This window comes from Neopelma chrysocephalum, unplaced genomic scaffold, assembly GCF_003984885.1.
Source record: "Neopelma chrysocephalum unplaced genomic scaffold, ASM398488v2 Primary Assembly neopelma1_97034, whole genome shotgun sequence".
Taxonomy (NCBI): Eukaryota; Metazoa; Chordata; class Aves; order Passeriformes; family Pipridae; genus Neopelma; species Neopelma chrysocephalum.
Window position 1 is genome coordinate 2,620,808 of NW_020925676.1, and position 24,200 is coordinate 2,645,007.

At 36.7% G+C, this 24,200-nt stretch overlaps 1 protein-coding gene across 4 annotated transcripts in view; it reads left to right on the top strand.

The window, feature by feature from the left end:
• YTHDC2 (YTH domain containing 2) overlaps positions 1-23,987 on the top strand; it is a 30,085-nt gene extending 6,098 nt beyond the window's left edge. For 3 of the 4 annotated variants that reach the window (XM_027671192.1, XM_027671194.1, XM_027671195.1), the window contains exons 6-29: positions 382-484; positions 1,687-1,843; positions 4,084-4,191; positions 4,687-4,835; positions 5,247-5,382; positions 5,743-5,869; positions 6,887-6,952; positions 7,846-8,024; positions 8,198-8,294; positions 8,381-8,468; positions 8,571-8,651; positions 9,588-9,670; positions 10,684-10,789; positions 10,928-11,047; positions 11,413-11,685; positions 12,206-12,332; positions 14,915-15,120; positions 15,789-15,984; positions 17,091-17,200; positions 18,198-18,487; positions 18,920-19,097; positions 20,085-20,288; positions 21,544-21,726; positions 22,912-23,987. In XM_027671192.1, coding sequence (XP_027526993.1) covers positions 382-484; positions 1,687-1,843; positions 4,084-4,191; positions 4,687-4,835; positions 5,247-5,382; positions 5,743-5,869; positions 6,887-6,952; positions 7,846-8,024; positions 8,198-8,294; positions 8,381-8,468; positions 8,571-8,651; positions 9,588-9,670; positions 10,684-10,789; positions 10,928-11,047; positions 11,413-11,685; positions 12,206-12,332; positions 14,915-15,120; positions 15,789-15,984; positions 17,091-17,200; positions 18,198-18,487; positions 18,920-19,097; positions 20,085-20,288; positions 21,544-21,726; positions 22,912-23,001 — 3,457 coding nt within the window. In that variant the 3' untranslated portion in view covers positions 23,002-23,987. The remainder of the gene's footprint in view (positions 1-381; positions 485-1,686; positions 1,844-4,083; positions 4,192-4,686; positions 4,836-5,246; positions 5,383-5,742; positions 5,870-6,886; positions 6,953-7,845; positions 8,025-8,197; positions 8,295-8,380; positions 8,469-8,570; positions 8,652-9,587; positions 9,671-10,683; positions 10,790-10,927; positions 11,048-11,412; positions 11,686-12,205; positions 12,333-14,914; positions 15,121-15,788; positions 15,985-17,090; positions 17,201-18,197; positions 18,488-18,919; positions 19,098-20,084; positions 20,289-21,543; positions 21,727-22,911) is intronic. The other variant, XM_027671193.1, reaches the window with a different exon arrangement.
• The last annotated feature ends 213 nt before the right edge of the window (positions 23,988-24,200 follow it).

A 24,200-nucleotide genomic window follows, 5' to 3' on the forward strand; every position in this document is an offset into this window, starting at 1 on the left:
GGTTATATCGAAGCATATGCTGAAAAATTGGAATCTGTTTTTCCAAAGCAGTTCACATCTGATTTTCCAGTAAATGGAAAGACATGGAGAGGCTCTCAAGGATCTGTTTTACTTACTTATTTGTTTGTTAAAATTTGAATCTCACTTTTTCAATTAATCCATTGTCTGAAGTTTTGGAGCATAAACACTAAGAATCCTTAGGAGCTGTCTTGGAATAGGCATAGTTTATAAACGAGTGGTCTGCATGAATTCTTTGGTGAGAGAACTGTAATTCCTCTTATGGTGAGCAGCTCTTCAGTCCTTCAGTTTTCAAGCCATGGAAAGCTAGCAGCCTTTAGGTGGTGCAGAAAACCTGAGTTGTCTTTCTGAACTGTTCCATAGGGTTTCTCCAAAGACACTGGTAACGTTTTGCACTAATGACATGCTGCTTCGCACGCTGATGGCAGGAGACAGCACTTTGTCAACTGTGACACATGTTATTGTGGTAAGGACCCTGCTGTCTTCCGTGGGGGGGGAGCAGTACGTGTTACTTGCTTATTGGAAGATGAGGTCCTCATTTTCTCTGTTAAATTGTTGAGCATTTTAGGTGTTTTTCTGTGGTAGAATCTGAATTGGCTTCAAAGACTTACTGATTCTTTATTGTAATGTGCATGTTTTTGTGTGTTTTGGCACTTTTTTGTGTGTTTTGTTTTCTCCTGTAAAAGTATCTTATTTAGGTTCATGGCAGTAATTAATTGTGGAATTATGATGTGGTTCAGGACGACAGACATCTAAATTTTTCTGAACTTTCTCTGTCAGCAGAAAAGCCTGAGGGAGGCTTATGTAGATGTGGTTCAATGTAAGCATGTCCGAATTTCTGTTGTCATGTATTTTTTTTAGCAATACCAGGTTTGTGGTCCATTTGTTTGCCCAATGTTTTCAACATAATGTGCAGTCTAATTTCTGGCAGATTATCTAAGTGTGCTCCTTTATGATTATGTGGAACTTGGTAAGTCAGTGGAATCAGAATGTTTACCACATTTATGTTCTCCACTGCTGAAGACAGAAAAATCATGATAGTTTTATGTGCTTGCCTGTTTATCGAAGTGAAAAAAACCCATGAAAATGACTCATATATTCCTGACTTCAGCTTACAGATCTTGCATTTGGGTCCCTGTTTCATAATATAAAAGAAAACAGAAGAATGACACAGATGATTAATCAATCATGTGCCTTAATTGATGATAAGCTTTTTGCATGACTGTATAAGCAGGCTATATTTTTTTTCTGTCTATGTGTTATCATATATTTCTTTAAATGCTCATCAGTTGTGAAATGAGAATTCATTAAAATAATATTTGTAGGATTTGTGGTTTGTGGCATTTTCTTGAAAGTGAGGTTCAAACACAAGAGTGAGAGAAGTTTCTGACATTCACTTTGACCTCTGAAGTTAAGATGTATTTGACTTGTGCATTGCAGTGTGCTCTGCTCTGATATCTTTATAAAACCTTTTGAAATACATTTTTACTTATGGATGGTTAAAAAAAATCCTTACTTAAACTACAGTTACATATTTTTGTGCCTCTGTAATGTGACATTAATTATATATGTTAGTTTTTTTAAAGAAGTTCATGTTTGTCAAAGGTATGTTCTTAAATATGTGATGTTTATCTGTTGGTTTTGGTTTTTTTTTTCCTTTTGTTATAGGATGAAGTACATGAGAGGGATAGATTCAGTGACTTCTTGTTAATAAAACTGAGAGATGTATTGCAAAACCAGAATAGTTTAAGATTAATTATTTCTAGTGCTGCTCTAGATGCAAATCTTTTTATTAGGTATTTTGGAAGTTGCCCTGTCATACACAGTAAGTATATATTTTAACTCTTTAATCCAAGTAGACCTGCCCTAAAACTCATAGATCTTATTAAACTGTAGCAGACTAGTCTCAGTAAAGACACATGGTGAATACACTGAGTGCTTGTTCTTTGTGTCTTTCATTTCTCTTATTTCTTAACTATTTGCCCCTAATTCAGAGAGAAGTAATATTCTTATCATTGAGTTCTGTAAATGGAGGCGTGTCCTGAACCTCTCCATGTTCAATTCAAGAAGTAGGAAAAGATTGTTAAAGTGCTTGTCTCTGTGGTGACTAGGATCTACAGCAGTGTTTTATATATTAATACATTCCAGTAGGTTCTAGTTCGTCAGGCATCATAGTCATTGTTAGTGGTTACTGGATAAAACACAGATAACTGTACATATTCACTTCAGAAATACGATCCTAGGCAAATTGGGGTTCCATTTTTAATGGCATGGTTCTTGATTTTAAAGGAAAGTCCTAGCAGTTCATCTAGATAAATATTCAGGGAAGACATGCAATTTCTGTTAATTTATGTTCAGAGTCAGAAACCTACAGTTAGATTACATTCAGATGCAAAGAAAAATTATCATTATTGCTGTTTTAATTTCATTTAACTGATCTTTAGTGGAGGTAGGGTGTGTGGGAGGCATGAGGTTTTTTGTGGGTTTGTTTTCGTTTTCCCATCCTCCTGACTTGTAGGTTTTCAGCATGGTTCACCTCCTCTAGCACCTTGCAGTCCTCTTTTTCAACAATTATGTCCAAATATAATGTGTTTTGAAAAGAAGCTTTAAGAGAAATCCTTTATTTGCCAATCAAATAGACTGTCTGCATGTCAGCCCTTTTTAAAGAATATTAAGTTTTAGGAGATGGGTGGGATCACTTTGTTTGGAGTCTTGTCTGCAAATCATTGGTTTATTTTAGTGAATGTTTGTGAGGAAGAAATCTTTTTTCCTTTTTTTATAGATAGAAGTGTTTATTTCTAGTTCCTAGTTCTGAATTTCTGCCTAGTAAAATAAGGCTTGAAGCTTTCTGGAGGCGGGAATCTGGGAATTACCCATGATTTCAGTGTTTTCCAAATTTTTTTTTGCAAGGGGAAGCCTCAGTTGTAATTGTTGTGTGGCTTTCAGTTTACTCTTTTTGCTGCTTCCTGTTCTTTTAGACCAGTGGGTTTGTTTTGGAAATTCTGATGGCAGTCTCTTTCTCCAGTGGTTATACTGTTATACTAAACTTCATGGACTAATTACAATTGAAAAGCTTATTTTTCCATTATTTGAGAATATAAAAATTAAAAGAAGAGTGTTTAAAATACTTTGGCTGTTAATATAATGAAAAAGGTTTGATTCTCCTTCTACAATATAGCTGACAAATCCTGACCACAGAAACCAACATTTTTCAGTTGTGAGTTCCTGTAGTACACTAAGTCTGTGATCAGTGTTGGAAGAATTCCTCCATGACAGCTTTTAAAAGTATGTGAATTGTAACTTATTCTTTCTGAAGGAAAGTCCTGAATCTAAACTCAGCTGTGGCGTGTCTGCTAAGGGATGAGAAATTAAAATCTAGAGATTTTAATTCTTCACGTGAAAAGCATCCTTTAATGTCCACAAATAAGGTCTAGAAAACAGTCATAATGAAAAAGAAATCCGGATAAATTATTAGGAGCTAAAGGCCATTGGGTTGTCTCATTTGTCAGGAAATATTCAGTAAAGAAAGCCAAATTTGGCTGAATTAGTTGAGGAAATTGAGAGAACTGTATCTCCTCATATACTTCTTATGAAAGTAGTTCAGTACGAAGATAACAGTCTGCTTGTGGAATCTTGCACTAAAGCCATATTAATTGCTCTTGTATTTTGTAATCCAGGTGGCAGGCTTTATTAGTGAATATTCTGAAACCTTAGATAAAAATGGCTATTTTCTTTTACTCATTTTGATAAAATTGCAGTTAATAACTGTCAATCTAATGATCATCTCTTGCTGTAATACCTAGTAGAATTGAAGAGGTCAATGAGAAACAAGGTATTCAGCTGACATTTCCCTTTTGAAATGTTTGTGGCCCAGTAATTTTAAGAAAATAAACTCCAGTGAAGATACTCTTACAAGATTTTTCAAGGAAAGTAATGATTCCTTAAATCAGGCCCTAATAATGTTTAATCCACATTTTGTGTCTATGAAAATGATTTTTTTTAAATTAGTATTGTAAGTGAAGCTAAGGAATTTCTAATCTTTTATGAATTATTTATACTTTTCAGTCCAAGAAAGACCTTTTGAAGTTAAAGAGATGTTTCTGGAGGACATTTTACGAAGCACTGGGTATACAAATAAAGAGATGGTCAAGTACAAAAAAGAGAAGCAGCAAGGTAGGGGCACTTAATGGTAAGGGTTGGCAATGAGTCTCATTAATTGAACAGCTGATAGGATGGCTTTCTGTTAAAATTCCTAGTGAGTAGTTAAAAAAAAAATTCAAACCCCACAAAAAATCAGTTGTGACATGGAGGAGTTGTATAACTTCTACTTGGTATTTCACTTCTGGAGAGAGATCTGGGCTGAGATTGTGTAGAAGATAGTTACTTAGAAAGCTTGTTTGAATGCAGTAAATTGGAATACTGGAGGCTTAGAGTGTTAGGCGCCAAAATGGTGGGTTTTAACTTGTTCTTACAGCAGATGCTTGCAATGGTGCACTTTGTGTGCCCTTAATCATGGAATTTATGTTGTATTGGTAGCAGCTTTCTCAATTAAATAAAAGAATTAGGATAGGTAAAGCTATGTCCTGATATAACTGTTTGTTTAATGGAAAAAAATGGATAATTACGATGACTTTAACATTTTTTTGGGAAATACTTTATGTATTCTAGAAGAGAAACAGAAAAACACTCTCACTGAGTGGTGTTCTCCTCAGGAAAATACTAGCAAACTGAAACCTCAGAGACAAAAATCTGTGCCAAGGGCAACTGAAGAGTATCATGTGTTGGATGATGGTGGTGACACAGTATTTAATCAACTGGTAAGTTTTTCCTTTTGTTGAAAGAGTTTTTGCATCTGTGTCATATTTACTAGCCATTTATAATCTGTTTTTTAAAGATACTACTACTAAAGATATTAATTTTATTTCTAAAGATATTACAGAGGATATTAATGTATTTTAAAGAGTATTTTATTAGAATGAATTACCTAGCTGAAGCTTGCTTTTCAGTTATAATAGTTGTACATAACTTTTCCTCAGCTCAAGTGGCTCAGCTGCCACTTACTTGAAGTACTTGCATGGGATAAAACAAATGCTTTAACTGAAATCTGAGTGCTGGATTCCTGGTTGTTACTTGAAAAAGTAACCATTCAAATTCTTTGTGGGTGATACAGGAGAATAAAGACAACTTTTGGAAGAGGTTAATCTTTCAATGCTGTTTCTTATCTTCAGACTGAAAAAGATGTGAATTGCCTTGAACCGTGGCTAGTAAAAGAAATGGACTCTTGTCTTTCTGACATCTGGTTGCATAAAGATATTGATTCCTTTGCTCAGGTGTTTCATCTCATTGTAACTGAAAATGTCAGCGGTAGGTTTCTCATCTTATTACATAAGAAAAAAGCAACCACAAATTTATTTCAATTTCTGTGCCTGCTTTTGTCTCCAGTTTCAAATTTTGTTACCTTTGCATTCTGATGCCTATTGAAAAAAATGAAGAGGGCTAGCAGAATTAATGACTTATTTAGTTATTTGTTGCTGTACTTGTTTTGAAGTACTGACAGAAGTTACATATCTAAAATAGTGTTTAATGCACACGAACTGACTGCAGGGGTGAAGTGAGGAAACAAATTCTCTTTGGGCTGAATTTTAAAAATAATATTTGTACTACATTTGGATAAAAAAATAACATTTCTTTTGGGTTTGCTGATTTTTTTTTTTTACTTCTCAGTTGATTATAGGCACAGTGAAACCAGCGCGACTGCTCTAATGATTGCTTCAGGGAGAGGCTTTTTGAGTCAAGTGGAACAGCTGATCAGTATGGGAGCAAGTATCCACTGCAAATCATCCAATGGCTGGTAATAACAAACACATAAACTGAAAGATAGATTTATTTGTCAATATAGAAGCGAGAAAGAAAATTAGTTTAGATGTCATAGAATTTTCTAACTTACCAAAAGCACTAATAGGTTTTGACAGCCTATTAGTGAGCTTCTGACTTCTGTTCGTCACATTGTTTTCTGTAAATTCTAAATTGAATTCTTAATTACAAAGTCTTGATTGTTGGCTATAGACTTGGTTTTGATATGTCTAATTTAAGACACCATTTAGAAGAAAAACCATGATCTTTTTCACTGCATTGATTGAATTGGACCCAAAATGTTTGGTGATTCTTGTTTTCAGAGAGTTACCTGTATCAGAAGATGTTTGTATTATGTCTATAAATATGTTGTATCATGTAAAAATATTTGCGAATCTGTAAAAACTCAAGTTTTGTGGCCATGGATTGTGTCTTCATATAAATAGGGATGTATTAGTAAAGAATTGTACTGTGAAAAGATAAGAATTGGGATTCTAGTGGTCTCATATTTGGCACTACTACTTGCAAAACTGGAGAAGGAATGCAGTTTAAAAAGTAAAACAGTGAACTGCATTGTGAGGAGGGAACCTTCTGTAAAACATCAAATAGCGCAGTGTATTCCCGCATTTTGTTGAAAAATGCCTGGCGTGTAACTTTGTGGGATAACGTGAAGGCACTGCAAAAAGGCATGGGTGATCTGTGCGCATTGGCATGTGCTTTTTGAAGGAATGGCACGTTCTTCCTCCTCATTTCATTGTGCATGTTTGCATGTACTTCTGTATAAAACTGTTATTCTTTTGTGGTAAAGAATTGCAGTTATTAAAAATCAGGAAGGCTGTTACACCTATTTATGCACTTTAAAACAGGAAGTTGCAGATCCAGCAATAACAGCATTGATTACAGTACAGAAATTGATACAAAAATGTGGTGTCAATTGTCTCCTAACATAATATGCTATTCATATGCGTCTCTTGAAGTGAGAAATCCAGCAAGGATTTTTCTGGAACTCTTTCAGGATGGCTGTTGACTGGGCTAAGCGCTTTGGACAGACAGAAGTTGTTGACCTGTTGGAATCCTACAGGTAAGCTATAACTGCTTTGCTGAAAGAGTTGTGTGACATGTTGAAGGGAAATTCATGTTTTGTCTTCTTTAAATCTGGCCTAAATAGCAAGATTTTTTTTTTTAAGAATAGAAATTTTTCAAAAACATAGTTACTAAAAAAGAAAAGTTTGTTTGTACTCAGAATCATAGTAATTATGTTTGCACAACTCCTAAGATAACTACAGTTATAGTGGCATAGGACTACTTTTATATTACTAGCTTTTATCATCTTGATATGGACATTCCTATCATGATGGGCAGGATGTGATCATAGTAACTTAATTAATACACAGAGATTGATTCTATACCAGGTACCATTAAATCTCATATACTTATTTTGGAAACAAATCTGTTTTGTGTTTTTTATCTGTATATTGTTGATGCACAATAGCGATATTAAAGAAACTTCACAGGAGTAACATGTACACTAGGCCATTCAAGAGTTGGTTTTTTATTAACTTAAAGTTATTGTAGTTTAGTTATTGTTTTCTAGAGATCTGTATTATTACAATTTCTCGTAATGTAATTTCTGATAGTGAGAAATTTTTGGAAAATACATGTCTTTTAAATATTTTTCCTTTAGCAAATAAACAAGTACTGTCTTTATACTTCGAGTTCTGTCACATTTGCTTATGACTGTTTCAATGAAGTATAAGAAAATTCAAGTTAACACTAAAAATTGAAGTTGCGTGTTTTGTTGGAGTACACTTAAATTAGTGAACAGTAATAGTATTGTGGATATGCTGTTTTGCTACACTTTAAAATTAAAATTTGAGATGAGTGGTCATGTTGGTCGTGATCTAAGTTTGACTTGGTGAATGCAAACCCAAAGCAAACAGCCTTGACTCCGATCTGTGTATTTTTCTATTTTAGTGCTTCATTTGGATTTGGAAAGCTGGATGAAAGTTCCCTGGTCCAAACAAGTGGTACTGACCTTAGTGCAGAGGACAGAGAGCTGTTGTCAGCTTATCATCACAGTTTTGATGATGAAAAAGTGGATCTGGATCTGATTATGCACTTACTGTATAATATCTGTCATAGTTGTGATGCAGGTAGGTATATACACCCACTTCCAATAAACTGCTGTGGATTCAGCTTCTGATGAATCATCTCTTTTTTTCAGAAATCCCAATTAGTTAAAACCTTCCAGGTGCTAGTCTGCATGGCACTGACATATATTTGAAGTGAATTTTCTGTTTAACTCTACAAACCCACGTTTTTTTAGGAGCAATTTTAGTATTTCTTCCTGGATATGACGAGATAGTGAATCTGAGGGACCGTATTGTTTTTGATGACAAGAGGTTTGCTGATAATGCTCACAGGTAAAACCTTTAGTTTATGTGGCTGTGTTGAGGTTTTTATTGCTTCTTTTAAAGTTCCTTAAAATGTGGTCTTCATCTTGTGTTAGATACCAAGTTTTCATGCTTCATTCAAGCGTGCAGACTTTGGATCAGAAGAAAGTGCTTGAAAGTCCACCTTCTGGCATCCGCAAAATAGCAAGTATCAGAGGACTTAGTCAGATATTGATATTGATGTGTTTTGTCTTTGGTTTTACAGCTACTATACTTTTGGTTGTTTTTTTTTTCTTTTTATTGCAGATTCTTTCTACAAATATTGCAGAAACCAGCATAACAGTCAATGATGTTGTATTTGTTATTGACTCAGGCAAGGTGAAAGAGGTATGATTGCCTTAAACTTTCTTTGGGAAGTAAAATTCCTAGTGTTGTTCTAAAATACACAATAGATATATTTTGAAGAACTATTTTTTTACAGTAGGCTGACAGCTAGTGCATGTCGAGAAACAAAGCTCACTGAGAAGTTTTGACATCCTTTTGTTTTATGACAAATGCTGTAAAATAGCTGTTTAAAACCCTGTAAAAGCTACAGTAGATTGATATGTTGGTGTTTTGTTTGTTTGGTTTTTTTTTGTAATTTGGTATTTCTGCTTTATTTTTAAAACAAGTCTATCACTTCAGATCGCCATCTTCATGAGGCTTAGAGAACACTGGGAATTCCCTTTGTCCTGCTATGGTATCAAGCCCAAGTTGAATCCATTGGGATTTTAAAGCATTGGTTTTGATGTGTTGAATGCCCATTTCCAAATTCCTTGTTCAAGAAGAGGGAGATAAAATAATGAGGCAGTTTAAGACCTAGTATGTGGCTTTGAAAATCAATTTGGATTTCATAGGAGATATGCGCACCAAATTTCTGAAGTTCTGCATAAAACTTTTTCTGTAATTTTGCATCAAATGTAGAAAAATAAGGATGTAATTTCCAAGTGAGACAAAGAGGAAGACTTTATTCAGTGTAATAGTATATTTTTGCGTGGTTTGTGATAACTCAAAACACAATCCATATCTGAGAATTATTGATTGACTAGAAAACTTTAATTTAGAAAACTGTGTAGAACAAAGATACTGTGAAGGAGATAGAATCAGAACTTTACTTGAAACTAAGAACTTCAGAACATATCTTTATGCCAGAAGCTGATGATGCTTATTATTATAATTTTATATTTTTTAGAAAACTTCTGTTGATAATATAAATTACTAGTAGCTTTTATTTCGTGTACCCTATTCCATCTTGGGTTTATGTTCCTTACTATGCTTTTATAGAAGTCTTTTGATGCACTGAGTCATGTTGCAATGCTAAAAACGGCATGGATTTCGAAAGCCAGTGCTATCCAGAGAAAAGGCAGGTAATAAATGCCTTATATCAGTTTTTATATTGCAGATATCCACTGTCCTGTATGTTGAGAATAAAGTACACAATATAATAGCAGCCACTCTGGGTAATGTTTATAGCCTAGTCCGGTATTGTGTTGGACAATGGCCAACACTCATTCTCTACAGAAGAATAAGGGTCAGCATGTATTTCGTTGGAGTCATTTCCCAAGTTGCAGAGAAGTGATGCTCAGAAATTTCCCAAAACTTACATTAGATCTAAGTTATTTTCACCCCATGAGCTTTATCTCGTTCCTCTTTCTCCCATGTAGCACCAGCAGCCACAGTGTCCAATAAAGTGTTTCACAACTTGTCTGTGGGTAAAGAACTGCCCACTGCTAGTTTTTAATTGATGCTCCATTGTTCCTTTATTAGAAGAGACATTGAGGAGTGATTCCTTATTCCCCTTCTCCAAACTACTGGACATGATCATGTTCTTCCCAACATTGTGGGTGAGGGCTGAGAAGCTTATTTAAGTAGCAACAAACGCCTGTTTAGTGACATGGTATTGGCATTAAGTTGTGGGTAATTAGAGCGTGAATGTGAGCAGTTGCTGTCTCTGTCCCTTCACTCACCAGCTGTTCAATCTTCATTCTGCCTTTTAACTTCAAACTGTTTGGGGGTGTGAAGAGTAAGACATGAAGTTTACAACTTACACTCCTTATAGTAAAGGAGAGTTTAGATTTGGATTGGTCTTAGGTTAGCAAAAAAAACTACCTCACTTTACTTAGATAGGCCTTGTTCTTATTTTTGCAGAGTTTTCAGTGTTGGGTTAAAATTACAATAAATTTCCATACTATCAAAAATAATCCATGTATTGGAAAATTCTCACCTTGTGTGGGACTTACACTTAACTACATCTTTTTCATAGAACTGCTTTCTACTTTTCCATCCTATGTTTTGTGTCTGTGTGTTGGTTTTTGGTTGGTTGGTTTTGTTTTTAAAATGAAATGCTAATTTTTACAACTTCCCATATTTTATTTTGAAGGGCTGGGCGCTGTCAGCCTGGAGTCTGTTTTCGTCTCTTCAGCAGGCTCCGATTTCAGAAGATGTTGGAATTTCAGACTCCGGAGCTTCTAAGAATGCCACTTCAGGTGCATGTTCAGTTAGAAATTAGAACTTAAAAAAATGTATTTTCATCAAACCATACTATTAATTTTTAAAAAGTGTGTTCTTGGTTTTTTCCCCCCAAATCTTAATGACCTTTTTTTATTCTCCTTTTTAATTTGCAGGAGATTTGTTTATACACAAAACTGCTGGCTCCAATTAATTGTCCAGTTGTAGACTTTCTTATGAAAGCTCCTGATCCTCCACCTGCTGTAATTGTGAGAAATGCTGTGCACATGCTTATGGTCAGTGAAAAGGAATAGATTTAGATGGGAATTGTATTTGATTCCCTATTTGTTGTTTGGCAACATATTTTACTGACTTCTGTTTGTACTGCAACTGTTGCTTAGTTACTTAAGGATGTTTTGAATTTGTGTTTATTGTCTGTTTTTATTTTGTGTGTGGGAATGTGTTTTTCCATATTAAGGGAAGAGAATGTTTAAAAATCTTGTCTCAAACTTTCAAGTTTGACTTGCTTTGTTATTGCTTGGGAGCAGTTCTAATTAATGTCCAGTGTTCACATCCTTTCTGCTTTCATTGTAAATTAATTTTGTCCACTGTTCTCATCCCCTTCTCCTTTTTTATATATATATATATTTTTTTTTAACAGACAATAGATGCTATGGACCCTTGGGAGGATCTCACTGAACTTGGTTATCATCTCACTGAATTACCAGTAGAGCCACACCTTGGTAAAATGGTGTTGTATGCAGTTGTTTTGAAGTGCCTGGACCCTGTTCTTACCATTGCCTGTGCTCTGGCCTGTCAGGACCCTTTTGTCCTGCCCACTGTGGCCTCTCAGAAGCGTGCAGCCATGCTCTGCAGGAAACGCTTTGCTGCAGGGACCTTCAGCGACCACATGGCCCTTCTCAGGGCTTTCCAGGTATTACTTCATTTCAGGAAGAGTAATAATCACAATAGATCACCCATGCAAGCAAAGGATGTCCCAATCAAGTTGGATGTATGATAGACTAGGATTAAGTCCTTTGAGAAGAAACTCCTTTATACTGAACTCATAAATTTGTGAAGGAACACTTTTTGTCATATCTTTTGTTGGTATTTTCAAACCTTGTTAAATTTTTAATGTTCCAACAATGTGTCTCTTTATATCCTGCTAATGCTGATGACATAAAATAGTAATCTTAATAAGAACTACTAAGTGATCTTTATACTAACTTAATGGTCTTAAAATATAACTTCAGATAGTGATCACTATATGTTCATGTAGGGAATGGGTAAAGAGAATCTAATACTTAAACAGAAAAAAATCTGGTTTGATACATTTACTTTCAGAGTGGCTTTTGCCTTCATTTTATTGATGTAAATGTAATTTTAAAAAAAATGCATTTTTGAATTTTAACTTCTCTAATTAATACACAAATGTAAAAAAATATTCTTTTCAGGCATGGCAGAAGGCACGCAGTGATGGCTGGGAGAGAGCCTTCTGTGAAAAGAACTTCCTGTCTCAGGCCACAATGGAAATCATTGTAGGAATGAGAACACAGTTGCTTGGCCAACTCAGAGCCTCGGGTAAATACCTTGGAAAAAATTTCAACATAGTTTTGAAGTCAAGAGTAAAGAAATTGTAACAAGAATAGTGTTCACTGGTGTAATTCTCCTTAATTTGAAACAGACCAGTACACCTTCATGCTGGGTGTGGTTAAGATGAGGAAGTGTGGCTGGGGAACAGCTGATCTAACTGAAAGAATCCTGGTTGTTCCACATGCCACTGGCTTTCAGTGTGAGATATGTTTCCTTGGATTTTTACATTTTAGAAAATTATTTCCATAGGAAATGTCTCTGTATTGTTCAAAGTTAATTCTATTCTATGTTAGTATAAAATCCCCTGTGGTTTCTTCTGGGTGCTGTTAAGGTTGGCAGTGGTGAAAAATGCATCAGTTTGCAGTTCATTTCAGTTTATTTTCAAATTCCTTTTAGAAGCAAAAAGGTAAATATTCATCATCAATCATGGCTGGGCTTCGCGAACGAAGATTTGGGAAGGGCTCTACCCACGTTTCTTGCAAGCGCGTTGGTGGCTAAAAAGGCCAATACGAGAAAGGCATGTCCGGTTGCAAAAGGCACAGCAGAAAGACTGCTTAGGTGGTATATTCTGTAAGGCTCGATTCTTTCTGCGTTGTCTTTTCTCCTCAAGGGTGATCCTGCGTGCTTTCTCAAAAGCATCAGCAGCGTTATAAATGGTTTGTCTCCAGGCCTCCCAATTGGAGGCCAGAGTAGACCAGTTATGGTGATCAATATGGCCAAGGCTGAGTTGTTGCTTCAGGGAGTCCTTGTGTCTTTTCTTCGGGGCTCCTCTCTTGCGGCAGCCAGTGGCAAGTTCACCGTAAAGCAGGATCTTGGGGAGGCGGTGGTCCTTCGTCCTAGAGACGTGCCCAGCCCAACGCAGCTGTGTTCTCAGCAACATGGCCTCAATACCTGTGATTGCTGCCTGTTCGAGAACAGATGTATTGGTCACATAGTCTGACCAGTGGATGTTTAGGATTGTGCGGAGACAGCGTTGATGGAAGCGTTCTAGGAGATGCAGGTGGTGGCGGTAGATGACCCATGATTCAGAGCCATGTAAAAGAGTAGACAGCACTATGGCTCTGTAAACACTGATCTTGGTACTTTTCTTCAAGTGTTTATTTCGCCAGACTCTTTTATGAAGCTTTCCAAAAGCACTATATGCCTTCGCTAACCTGTTATCTATCTCCCCGTCAATCTTACCATCCGAGGAGATGAGGCTGCCTAGGTAATTAAACTGTTGGACTGAATTGAGTTCTGATTGGCCGATGGTGACGTGGGGATGATGGGGGACTTCCTGAGGTGCAGGTTGATGGAGAAGTTCAGTCTTCTTTAGGCTGACTTCCAGCCCAAAGAGCTCAGCAGCGTCTGCAAAGCAGGATGTTAAACGCTGCAGAGCTGCTTCTGTGTGGGCAACAAGGGCGGCGTCATCAGCATAAAGCAGCTCCTGGACAAGATGGTTTAGGGTCTTGGTGTGGGCCTTCAGTCACCTTAGGTTGAATAGGCTTCCGTCAGTACGATATCGAATGTAGATACCGTCCTGATCATCAAGGTCTGCCGTGGTCCTTTGGAGCATCATGCTGAAAAAGACTGTGAATAGGGTAGGAGCGAGAACGCAGCCTTGTTTCACACCATTCTTTATTAGAAAGGGCTCAGAAAGTGTGTTGCCATATCTGACTTGGCCATGCTGATCCTCATGGAGTGAGATGATCATTTTAAGGAACTTGGGGGGACAACCTAAACGTTCCAAAATCTGCCATAGACCTTTTCTGCTCACAGTATTGAAAGCCTTGGTGAGGTCAACAAAGGTTACATAGAGACCTCTGTTCTGTTCCCTACACTTCTCTTGCAGTTGTCTGAGAGCAAATATGATATTTGTCTGTGGTGCTCCTGTTGGCTCTGAAACCGCACTGACTTTCAGGTGGAATTCCTTCTGCTATAGCGGGTATTAGTCTGTTCAGGAGTATTCTTGCCAGGATTTTGCCAGCAATGGAGAGCAGAGTAATACCACGGTAATTTGAACAGTCTGATTTGGTACCTTTCTTCTTATACAAGGTGATGATGACTGCATCACGAAGGTCTGAAGGTAGTTCGCCTAGTTCCCAACAGCGCACCACAAACTCATGAAATTTAGCATGGAGTGCAAGGCCCCCATGTTTCCAGACTTCGGGTGGAATTCCATCCACCCCAGCTGCCTTGCCGATTTTCACCTGCTGTATGGCCTTGAGGGTTTCTCCTCAAGTGGGGGCAGTATCCAATTCGTATTTCACCAGTTGTCGTGTGATGGACTGAATTGCTGAGTCTTGTACTACACGGTTGGTACTGAAAAGAGTCTGAAAGTGTTCAGACCATCGATTCAGAATGGAGGTTTTATCTGTCAGAAGTGTTTGACCATCTGCACTGAGTAATGGGCTTTGGACTTGGTATGTAGGCCCGTATGCTGTTTTCAGGGCCTCATAGAATCCTTTGTCATCCCCTGTATCTGCACATAGTTGAGTTTTTGCAGCTAGATCGGTCCACCACTTATTCTGGATGTCACGGATATTAAATACAAGCAAACATGGCACACATTTATCCTTTTCTTTCTTCAGGTTTTGTTAGAGCCAGAGGAGGAGCTGATATTAGAGATGTTAATACTAACTCAGAGAACTGGGCTGTAATTAAAGCTGCCTTGGTGGCTGGGATGTATCCCAATCTCGTGCATGTAGACAGAGAAAGCCTGGTTTTGACTGAACCAAAGGAGAAGAAAGTGCGATTTCATCCTACCTCTGTTCTTAGTCAACCTCAGTATAAAAAGGTACAATCACTTTGAATTTATAGTTCACGAAAAAGAGCACTATTATCAAATGCTTTAGAAATGTCTCTTCATAGTTGTCAGTGCTTTAAAAGCAGCATGTGCATTAAACTACACTTTTAGAAAATATTTTTTCTGCCATTAGGTAGAATAAAAGGGAGTTTGTTTATTTTTCCATTATTTCAATTAGTTCTTCCTCTAGGTGGAACAAGACAAAATGGTAAAACAAAAACCCCTAGTTATAAAACTAGTTTCAAGATGTAATAATCCCTGCTTGTAATAGCAGGAAGAAGTTCTTCTCTGAAACTTTTCTTTTTTAAAGCAAAATATTTCATTTCAAGGTGGTAGGATAATTTGTGAGTCTGGCTGAATTCTCTCATGCTTTTTTATTTGTGTGTGTTTATGTAAGATATTATTTCTACACAGATATAGAATCATAGAATGGTTTAAGTTAGAAGAGACCTCAAAGATCATGTAGTTCCAACCCCCCCTGCCATGGGCAGAGACACTTTCCATTAGACCAGGTTGCTCCAAGCCCCATCCAACCTGGCCTTGACACTTCCAGAGTTGAGGCATCCACACCTTCTCTGGATAAATTAACAAATACGTTAAAATTAATTTTAATTACAGAGAGAGAGTAAAATAGCCTATTGTTATCTGCTCTTGCATAGATTCCCCCAGCAAATGGACAAGCTGCAGCCATTCAGTCACTCCCCACAGACTGGCTTATATATGATGAAGTGACGAGAGCTCACAAGATAGCAAACATCAGGTGCTGCTCTGTTGTAACACCTGTCACTGTGTCACTCTTCTGTGGACCAGCGAGACTGCCAAGTAATGCCTTGCAGGTGTCATCATCCTTCCGAGGTACACTGGAATCTGGATTTGGAATGTTTCCATTGGTATATGATTTAGAAAGCTTATTTTTCTACAGTATTTTTTACATATATTGGTTAATTCTGAAAACAACAGAGTTATAGTTCTTGTAGCTGTTCAAGTATAGTTTATAGACTCTGTTACAAATGTCTCAGTTTTGGGAATCTATATAGATTCATATCCATAAATTACATTTACACAGTTCTGTAGTCTCAGAAATTAAAGTATAGTTTGTGGGGGGAAAAAAGAATGCAACCAAAATGTCTAATGATAATACTAGTGCTGAAAAGTGTAGTATATATGGTTTTTTTCTGCAGACTAGTGTATTTGATACTTTGAACCAGATTATTCAAACTGAGTAATTTAGAAACAATCAATATGGTAAATAGTCACATTGCTTCCAGCTGACACATGCGTTTTCAAGATCATTTTCTACTGATAACTTTTAATGTCCATTAGCTGTACTGTTAACTATAAGTAATAAAGATATCTAGAAATTTCCTTTTTTTGTATTTAAATTGAGTGCTGTAGGAATAGAAACAAAAATAATCTATCCTGCTGCCAGTTCTCCTAGTTTGTATCAGAATCCAAGTTATTTCTGAAGCTTTCTTGTCTTGCTTTTAAACTGTTAACCTTTGAATACTGTTCATGCTGATGGAATTGCACTTTCAAGAAAATAAGAATTTCTAGTTAATAGCCATATATATAATATATTTTTTTCTTAATCGGTCTTTAAATCTGCAGTTTTTCTAGGAAAGAGAGCCATGTGTGTGTTTACAAACAGTTTCAGGCAAAAGTTTGTTAATGGTTGTCAGTAGTGATGAAGGCACATGAGTTGAGATGGATCCCATCAGTAAAGGTGTTTACAGAGTAGAGCCCTCAGCAGATCTGGCTGCTTGAGTTTTGCTAACTGGAGCAAAGACTTTTCACTGGGGTGTATTTGCAGAAAATAAAAAATGGTTCTACAAATGTTTACATTTTGAAGTAAATTTTGGAAGGAAAAATAGCTTATTGCTGGTAATACAGTAGTGTTCAGTTTTTTGTATGTAAGTGGACATAGTATAGAAATGTTAATGCACCTTTTATATTTAATTCAGGGGGTGGGGTATCTAATGACAGCAGTGACAGTGAGATGGAGGACAAAACAATTGCTAATTTGGCACTTCTGAAGCTGGACGAATGGCTCCATCTCAAACTGGACCCTGAAGTAAGCAATATATCACTTCTGTGCTTGTTTCATGTAGAAGGATATTTATGTCATACCAACCTAAAAAGATTTTTGTGACGTTTGATTAACCAAGAACTTCTTGTAAGAGTGGCTGTCATGGTCCATTTGGGTGTCTCAAACAAGGTACTCTGTGATTTAACCTTTATTTCATGAGCTTTTCAAGAAATAAACAGGGTCCCAATCCCCTTTTGCCCAGAGTAGTCTATTGCATGAATTCACGTACTCACCATCTAAGTTGTGATATTTCATAACTTACTACCCATAATTCTCAATTCTTGCACCTATAAGCCAAGAGAAAAATAAGGATTAGTTACCTAGCTGAAATAGTTGCCTAGCTCTTTGATATAGAAGTCTCTAGGTCTTTCAGGAGCTGTGGCTATGGCAGGAGGTAGAGTAGTTTATGGATTATGAAACACTTGGACTTATCAGGTCTTATAACAATACTGTCTCTCCCAGACATGTCCAAAAGCATGATTTTAAAAATGTTATTGTTATGGAAGCATTTGTGATAAAATGGGAATTAGACTTTAGTCTTCTAGATTTAGTCATCTCATTTGAGCAGAAGTCTCTGTAAGGAAAATACGTCACTTAGAGCTCTTTTTCTTCAGGTATGAACGAGGCATGCATGAATACAGCCTGAATTGAGAGGAAGGGCATAAAGCATCAGAAGATTAAGGTTATTTTAAAAAGATAAAATTTTAGAGTGGGAAAAAAAAATTCTGTGGGTTTTGCAATACAGTGTTTAGTACAGCGCTAAATGAATTTTTCAAAAATCACCTTGCATCCCAGGAAAGAAAAGCAGCTTAACAGCTTAGTTTAAATGTGAGGTTACCCCCCCTCCCTGAGACCTTAGTCATGCCTTTCAGTTTGTTCCCATTAGAATGCCAGGTGCTGCCTGATAGGAAAGACATAGGGTTCCCTTACCTGTCTGATCTAACTTTTTATTAGTCTCTAACAGAATTGACATTCCTTGCAGGCTGCTGGAATGCTCTTGCAACTCAGACAGAAGTGGCACAGCTTATTCCTGCGTCGCATGCGAGCTCCTTCTAAACCATGGTCTCAAGTTGACGAAACAACTGTAAGAGCAATTACAGCTGTTTTAAGTGCTGAGGAACAGTCTGCAGGTTTGCAGCAGCCTTCAGGAATTGGTCAGAGACCGAGGCCTGTGACTTGTGAAGAGCTTCCTTTGGCATCTGCATGGAGGTCAACCAACAGCAGAAAAGGCTCAGCAGAAACTGAATTCCCTGATTCCTCTAATGCTGAAAAGTAAGATGTTGAGGTTTTCTATAGACTGTAGGTTGCAGTGTGTTTACTTATAAAAGCATCACTTGAATTTCTGCTAGTAATAGGAAGGTAAAAACAGTAGAAATACAGTTGAAAGGTTTGACACTGTCCTGTGCTGTGTTGTAGTTGTGATTTTTCATTGAGAATTATTTCACATACATGTGCCTGCTGTTTTGAGAGAGCAGTGAGGAATAGCATCCATGAATCCATCTTTGAGAAGTAGCAGAAGAGGTTTAACTCTTCATGCATTCAAAAACAATGCATGATCAGTATGGGTTTTTTAGTTACTGTTTAATGTGTTTTGGAATTACTGTGGTATGTGTGGTCACGCAGAGGGCTGATATGTAGATATAAATTGTTCTAGGACTGCTTGTGAATCTCATGGTATGCTCTGCATCTACCTTTACTTTTTAGAGTTTCAGTGAAATCTACGCCTCCCACACTTCACCAGCCAAAGAAGTACAAAGAGAAAGACATTTTGCACTCCAAACGATCTTCAGACGACAGGTCATCTCAGTCATCAGTGAAGCCTGCAGACAGCAGCAGCTATCCCAGCCCTTGTGCTAGTCCTTCCCCTCCAATATCTGGAAAGGTAGCGTTCTCATGAACATATTACCCTGCACTTCAAAACTAATAGAATTTCTTTCTGATATATTTCTGCAGCTATCAGGTATTTTATTGATTAATTAAGAACCTAAATTAGCTTTTCATTTATGACAGCTGCATAATAGTTCCTTCTGGAACTTAAAATCTAGGCTAAATATCGTTGTTACACTAGTTTAATACAGTAAAAATATTAATCTTTGCAGACTGCCTAGATAAAGCCATCCAAAGTAGAAAAAAATTAGATTATTTTTTAAAAACTTGTTCTAATAAACATTTTTTGCCATCTAAATTAGTATATTGTACATGCATTTCTGAAGTTTTGGATTCTGCCTTCCTTTGTTTATGTAATAGCATAATACTGATTCTCTTTAAGCTTTGTGTTATCTGCCTTTTTAGGAGTGCATGGGTTTTTTTAATGATCCTTATTTTAACAAAGAACAAATTTTTAGTGAGGTTATTGCCATAATTCTCCCCGTATACTTGAATAGTAAACTGCAGTAATATTAAAGAGATCATTGACAGGAAACTCCATGGACTCTTGGAGGATTTAGTAATTCCTCTAAAGTCTTTCAGCTTTTAAATGCAGCCAGTGTAAAGGGGTGAAAGCATGTTTCTTGAAGGTAGAAATTCAAGTAGTGTTCTGTAGGCTGCAGTCTAGGATGGTTAATTTCATGTCATCTGAAGGCATGTCCGACTCAATGAATTGTAATTAATCAATAGACTATTTAGGCCTGTCCTGCTCTACTTGTTGCTGCCCCTCATGGTTGAATTATTATTTTGAAAAGTGCTTAAAAAAATGACAGATGTGAAATACATTTTGAAGCCAATTCAGACAGAACCAGCTGATAGATCCTATGTCTCTTGTAGAATCTAGGGGAGGAGCACAGTCAAGGGATTCTGTCTTCATATGTGTAAAACTTCAGAACTAAAGCCTGGTTTATTTTATTATATTAATTTAATGTAATTTTTCCAGGGTTCCAAATCTCCTTCGCCAAGACAAAATATGCCGGTTCGGTACTTTATAATGAAAAGTAGCAACTTGCAAAACATTGATATTTCTCAACAGAAGGGTATATGGTCCACTACGCCAAGTAATGAACGAAAACTGAACGGAGCCTTTTGGGAGAGCAATGTGGTTTACTTAATATTTTCTGTTCAAGGGTCTGGATGCTTTCAGGTGAGTCCTAAGGTAATACTAAATATTAGCTGTGGTTGATGATTTGTAGTGTGGAGAGCTTTGCTTTTGACTTCTGTCTGACCTTCTGATAAGTAGAGTAGTGTGCAAATCTCTCTGGTTGCTGAAGAAAGAGTGTTTCTTCTCTGAAATATGCCTTTTTAATTAACTCAGTTTGTCCCTCAAAGGCTAAGACTGAATTGCCTCCAAGCATCACGAGTCAGAATAATGTTTATACCCACTAATCTTTTAAAACAACAAAAATTAAAAAAAACTTAAAAAAATGGTAACAAAGCAGGGAATTGCTACTCTTTGCATACCAAAATAAATATTGTGAATGAACAAGCAGTTACAGTCAAGTCATACCTCTCTAAAGCCAGGAAACTCACAAATACTGTTATTACAAATTTTAAAATCTGGTTTTGCCTGAAGTGCCCTTTGTAAAAGTTAAGAAGCTGGCCATGATTGTTCCAGAGCTGGGTCTTGACTTCAGGTTTAGTGAGTTATTTGTCAATAACTTCTTGTCAAATTTGTCGCCAGTTTCAAGTTAAAGACTTGGCCTGGTAATGCAAAGTTGCAGGTTAGCTGTGTTGTAGAGCCAGCCAAATTCAGGTGTTCCAAGTGAAGAAAGTTCAGCTTACTTCCTCATATATAGACTGTTCTTAAAAGTTACTGAAAAGTGTCCTTAAATAAGTTAGGTGCAGTCTTGGATTGGGGTTTCTTTCATTTTCTTTTTAAATACTTGTCTTGGAATTTTGTTCTGCTTCATTGAAGAAGGAAATCAAAACAACCTTGACTTCTTTCTTTGAAGAACAGCTACACTCTCTCAGTTCTATGCGAACGTTGTTAATGTAGAGGAAACATGGGAAGGAACAAATGGATTTCTGCAAAAAATATCTACAACCAACAAGGAATAGCTAATGGACTGTTCTGTAGTAGGACATTTGTCTTGGTTCCTTGTGCTCAAATGATTTTACAACACCTTTTCAGTCTCTGTTACGAAGCTTAAAAATCTTTGAAGGTAATGGTGAGAAAATAATTAAGAGACATTCTTTGTAGTCAAATTCTAGAAGACATATTTGAAGTGGAAAAAGAAATGATAGTTCTAACTTTCTGGATGTAAACATTTTAGAAGACCCAGCTTCATGGAGGGAGAGTATGTGAATCACTATGAAACTAATTTGAAAGTTGCACGTGAAGTTCAGTAATTTGTTGAATTCATTATGTCTCTTCTTTCACACTTCAATTTTTGTTGCAGGGTTTTGCTAGAATGGGTTCAGCAATTGGGTGTGAGAAAAGTCAGGACTGGGGATCTGCTGGTTTTGGAGGCGTTTTTAAGGTGGAGTGGATCAGAAAAGAAAGCATTCCTTTTCAGTTTGCACACCATTTGCTCAACCCTTGGAATGACAGTAAGAAAGTACAAATAAGCAGAGATGGCCAGGTAATGTTAATCTCTTCTAAAATCTGTACTTGGTAGAACTGTGTATTGTTTATTAGCTTTTTCAGCCTTGACATTTATCTCAACCGTGCTCACTATGTGTTAATCTGAATCACAGTTCATTGGTGTGCATTGTACCTTCTGTTAATGCAGAACTACTGTTGAGGTAGTGGAGATGTTCTGATAAAATGAAAACAGTTTCTTGCTTAATATGTGTTTAAAAAGAAAAGATTTAAATCTGGGTGCTTCCAAAAAGAAGTTGTTTGTTTTTTTTAGTTGGTAATTTTGGTTCTGGAGGTTTGTGCCGTCTTTGATGCATTCCCCAAAATAGTTTGTCACACCCAAATAACTGTTACTAATTTATAGCTTGGAATTTTCTGTAAAGCTTGAAGAGAATCTAGAGTTCTGAGGCAGAATAAAGCTCAGGACAGTTCTCCAATTTGTTAAAGCTAAATACAACTACAAAAAGCCAAAGAATTGGCACAAGAGCTTTCTCTGGCAGTTTCTGTGTTCTCCCTGACTCTTCCCACAACATCTCAACGATTCAAGAGCTAAACCTTTTGTATCGTCTTCCCACTACTTCTCCAAAACCTCTCCAGTTGTAAAGAAAGGAGAATACTGTAAGAACAAGGAAAGGAATGTAAATGTAGCACACATTGGAGTTGACTGTGCTTCTCTTGTAAGCAGCTCTTAAGACCTAAAGAGTCTCAACAATGTTAAAATTGTTATATTAATGTCTGTGATTCCACCAAGAGCCACTGTATTTCCTGTGACCTGCCTTTCCACATTCTCCATCACACTTGATGGAATTAAACTTAAATGATATGGGAAAAAAAGATCTTTAGTTAGTTAGTGAGTGACCTGTGGAAGGTACAAAGTATATGGTGCATCAGTTCCTGTATATGGCGGTGGTGTGTTCACTGGAGTTCTCTGTGTGAGAACTGACATCTTACTGTGAAAAAACCCACCCCAAACAGCCTGTAGGGCAGTGTGGATGAAAGTTTCTATCTCTGCTGAGCCCTAGTAAAAAACCCTGCTGTGCTGGGAGCTCTGATGTATGTTCTGATAGCAAAATGGAGGCTGAAAGCAATCACCAGCAACCTCGTATAATAATTTTGTAGTAAATAGTTTCTGTGTGTTCAGTAGTAGCAGTGCAAGTAACTTCTCTAATTTCCTGTTCATTTCTAGGAGCTGGAACCACAAGTTGGGGAGCAGTTGCTGCAGCTTTGGGACCGTATTCCTTTGGCAGGAAAAAAAATGACTGATCATGTCAAGTAATGTGATGGAGGTGGTTATTTCATGTGTGGCTTGCTGGTTTTGTGATAGAGGAAAAGCTGTCAACATACAGTGTTGCTTTACAGTACTGTATTTCCTTTGTAGCTTATAGAAAAACAGATGCACTTATTACTAAATATTCTGTTCCTTTTGATTTTTTCAGCTGGTTTAGGTTGTTGAAACATCAGCCCTAACCACTAGAACAAGCAGCATGTCTACAGTACAAAGGTGAAGAAGAAGGCGGCACAACAAGCTCCTGAAGCTAGAAGTGGAAAAATAAGAGAGAATTGTTTGATTTCAGTGTTTCCTTGTCTTAAAGAATGTCATAATACTATTTGCCAGCCTGTTTTTGACTAAATTTCTTTTTTACAGTAGTGTGCAGTTGATAGTTAAAGACATGGTTAAGTTCAAAACAAAGTTTGAAACAATGGACTACATAAAGGTTATTTGTGGGTTAAAAATAGCACAGCAGACAGTTTAAGTATGCAGGTTACAGTTAAAGTTTTCTCAACCCAGGAAAATGTACAACAGTGTAATGTTAATCAATTTTGCAGTTTGCTTAAAAAAACCATACCGTGAGAATAGATATCTTCAAATACATTGTAAAGTTCCATAAGTTTGTTGAACTTTTATATGCACAGTGAGGGAGACCAGGATATATTCATATAAACAACTAGGCAGCAGGAGAATGTTAATTTTTAATTTATTTTTATTTAATTATTTTTTAAAATTAATATAAATTATTTTCATTTAATTAATTTAAATTTAAATAGAGAAGGGAAAGGAGCGTGACACTTTTGAGATTGGATAGGTCCAGTGATGTTTCCAGTTTCAGTTATTTGTCACCATAAAGAGGTGACTCACACTTTCACCAGCTGAAACAGTCTTTCAGAGGCCTGCAGCCAAATGGTACTCTTAATTGTTCACTAACTTAGCACTGTTAGAAGACTTGTATTTCTTTAAAAAAATAAAAAATAATTACAGTACAACTTTCTTGATCATTTATTGTAGTCTTCATGCTTTTTTTCATTTTGTTTCTTTTTCTTCCGTACCACTAGTGTCTTGGTTTATTTGGCTTCTCCTTAGTTGTTAATATACTGTATTGCAAGGCTGGTACAGATTTGGTCTGCTCACTGTCAGCACTGTGTTCATGGTCATTCTTAGGTTAGAACAGGAGCTTTTCCTGCTTCTGAGCCTCTCCT